This window comes from Nicotiana attenuata, unplaced genomic scaffold (assembly GCF_001879085.1).
Source record: "Nicotiana attenuata strain UT unplaced genomic scaffold, NIATTr2, whole genome shotgun sequence".
Taxonomy (NCBI): domain Eukaryota; kingdom Viridiplantae; phylum Streptophyta; class Magnoliopsida; order Solanales; family Solanaceae; genus Nicotiana; species Nicotiana attenuata.
Genome location: NW_017670474.1, coordinates 430,678 through 432,978, shown reverse-complemented (window position 1 = coordinate 432,978; position 2,301 = coordinate 430,678). Strand labels below are relative to the sequence as shown.

Sequence of the window (2,301 nt, the reverse complement as noted above, 5' to 3'; positions counted from 1 at the left end):
AAGTTCCTTTTTTTTTTTTATAAACGACATGTAAGTCCCACAATTGTTTGAAGCTTGCTATACACGCTCCTTTTAGTTTTTTTTGTACTTAAATTATTAAACAAAACATAAAAGATGTTGAGATGTATGTACAACGTGTAGTATTATATGGCTATGCCCGAAAGTAATTATACTAAGAGCATTCCTAAAGGCAATCATGTAGGATTCATAATGTGTAGTATTATGTCCTAAAACTAATAGGATTATAAGACTAATATCTAGAATTCCGGTTATATCCTTTTTTTATGAGTTATTATGCTTAATATTCTAAGGTTATTTTTGTAATCCGTCATCGTATTCATGCTTTTATAATAATATATAGATGATTCTCTTAGTGAGTTTAAAAATATAATTAACAACTTTGAAGGTAACCCTAGTTAAAAAATTACAGTTAAACTTTAATCTATCCTGCTTATAACAGTCTGTCTTCAACAATATTGCATTTGTCTCCTCTATTATATTAAGTGGACAGTCATTCCACTTAGTGTTTTTTGCTAGTGGGATTCCCAGAACCCTTTTGTCAACTCTTCCATTCTGTAATATTTGTTGGGAAGGGAATATAATGAATATATATAACACAAAGTAATAATTGAACTGTTTTATTTAGTTATCATACAATGTGTGTGTATATATTATAAAATAGTTCAACCTACGACACATGGATTGTTCTTTCTTTAGTGCTTGGACAACTATTATGATATCCTGATGAAGAGAAAAGAAATCAAAGTGCAAGGGAATTGAATATTGAATATATTTAACAAATTAAAACCACATGATTGCATTCATCGTTTTCTAGTCAAAATATTGAAGCACAAATAGAGAAACAACAACAAAGACATTATGAACACATCCTCCTATAATTCTTCTAGTAAACACTAACTAAAAGATAGAGTTATTTATTTATTGGAGAAAAAGGAAAACATATTTTATTTCAATCATAATGGAAGCTGCTAGAGAAAATGTTTATTTACTTAGAAAAAGTATATAGTTTCTCAATCCTGACTATATATACTTCTTCCAAAACATTTTCCTATAAACACAAACATTAAACTCCTTTGTATAAAATCAAATGCAGATAGAAAATTACCTTGTAGTGATCATCTCTTCCTATCTTCTTTTTATTCCTCAAATTTCTTTTTTCTTTTTTTTCTTCTTAATAAGGTGGTCGAGGAGTTGCCCAATTAGCATAAGCATCATGATTCACTTGTCCACCATTTGGTAATAAATTTGGTGTATAATTATAGATAGGCAGTGATGATGGATCAGGCAACTCATGTTGTTGTTGTTGTTGCGTTCTTTCACCACTTGAACCTAAGGCTGGAGGCGAATTTCCGGCCAGTACTGGAGACTGGCCGGGTCCATCGCCTCCGCCGTCCTCCTCCTCTTCTAGTGGCAATCTTTCATATGTTGCATTAGAAAAAGTGGCTGCTATTATCATGACCGGTCCAGCAGCTACTAATGGTCCAACAACACTACCACCAACCACCTGTCCTTGGCCACCGGCCAAGTACACTGTTAACCCGGTCGCGCCAGGAGGGGCTGGACCGGGCAAAAAAGCTCCGGTCAACGACAAAATTTCAAATCTTCCTTGAAGAACAACAACACCTGGAGCTGATGACTGCCTTAGGGTTACATTTGCAACCGTACCATTCCCACTCAGTACACAAACGCCCCGTTGGCGCCTCCTCGCGAATTGAGCAATGCTATCGGCCACATCTGTGCCTCCGGCCACCTCCATAACGTGGCTCCGGAGGGCATTAGGGCTATCGCGGGTTACAAAAATTGGTGGTTTGGGTTTGTTCTTTGATCCTGGAGGACGACCTCTAGGTCTTCGATTTCCAACTTCAACAGCACCTTCTTTAGGTTCATGATCGCCATTTTCGCGATCGTTGTCTTCTTGATTTTCACCACTGCTTCTACTTTCATTTACTGAAAGTTGTTTTGTTAGTAGGATAGGTGAGCAAGATCCTGGCTCTAGGCCAGGCAAGCCCACCCCACCACCCCACCACCTATTAGCCAGAGTTGCAAATTACACAAAATTAATCAACTAAAAGTTTAGCTCAAACACAAGACCAATTCTTACTTCGTTGATCAGTTAGACCCTGAAATGACTAGACTTTCTTGAAATATATGCTTTTGTAGATTGAAGGTAGAATTAGGGTAAGATGGATACTTTTTTTTATTTTTAAAAAGGTGTAGATAGTCTAGAAGAAGGGAAGAGAATTAGATGCAGAAGTAGTTCATGGAATCAAGTAAAGGAAT

At 36.3% G+C, this 2,301-nt stretch overlaps 1 protein-coding gene across 1 annotated transcript; it reads right to left on the bottom strand.

Moving 5' to 3' along the window:
* Positions 1-796: 796 nt before the first annotated feature.
* LOC109239941 (AT-hook motif nuclear-localized protein 20-like) lies at positions 797-2,068 on the bottom strand (the record flags this gene model as incomplete). The annotated part of the gene is made up of 1 exon (XM_019406548.1): positions 797-2,068. A coding segment is annotated over one exon (876 nt), but the record flags the coding sequence as incomplete, so codon positions are not given.
* Positions 2,069-2,301: the final 233 nt, after the last annotated feature.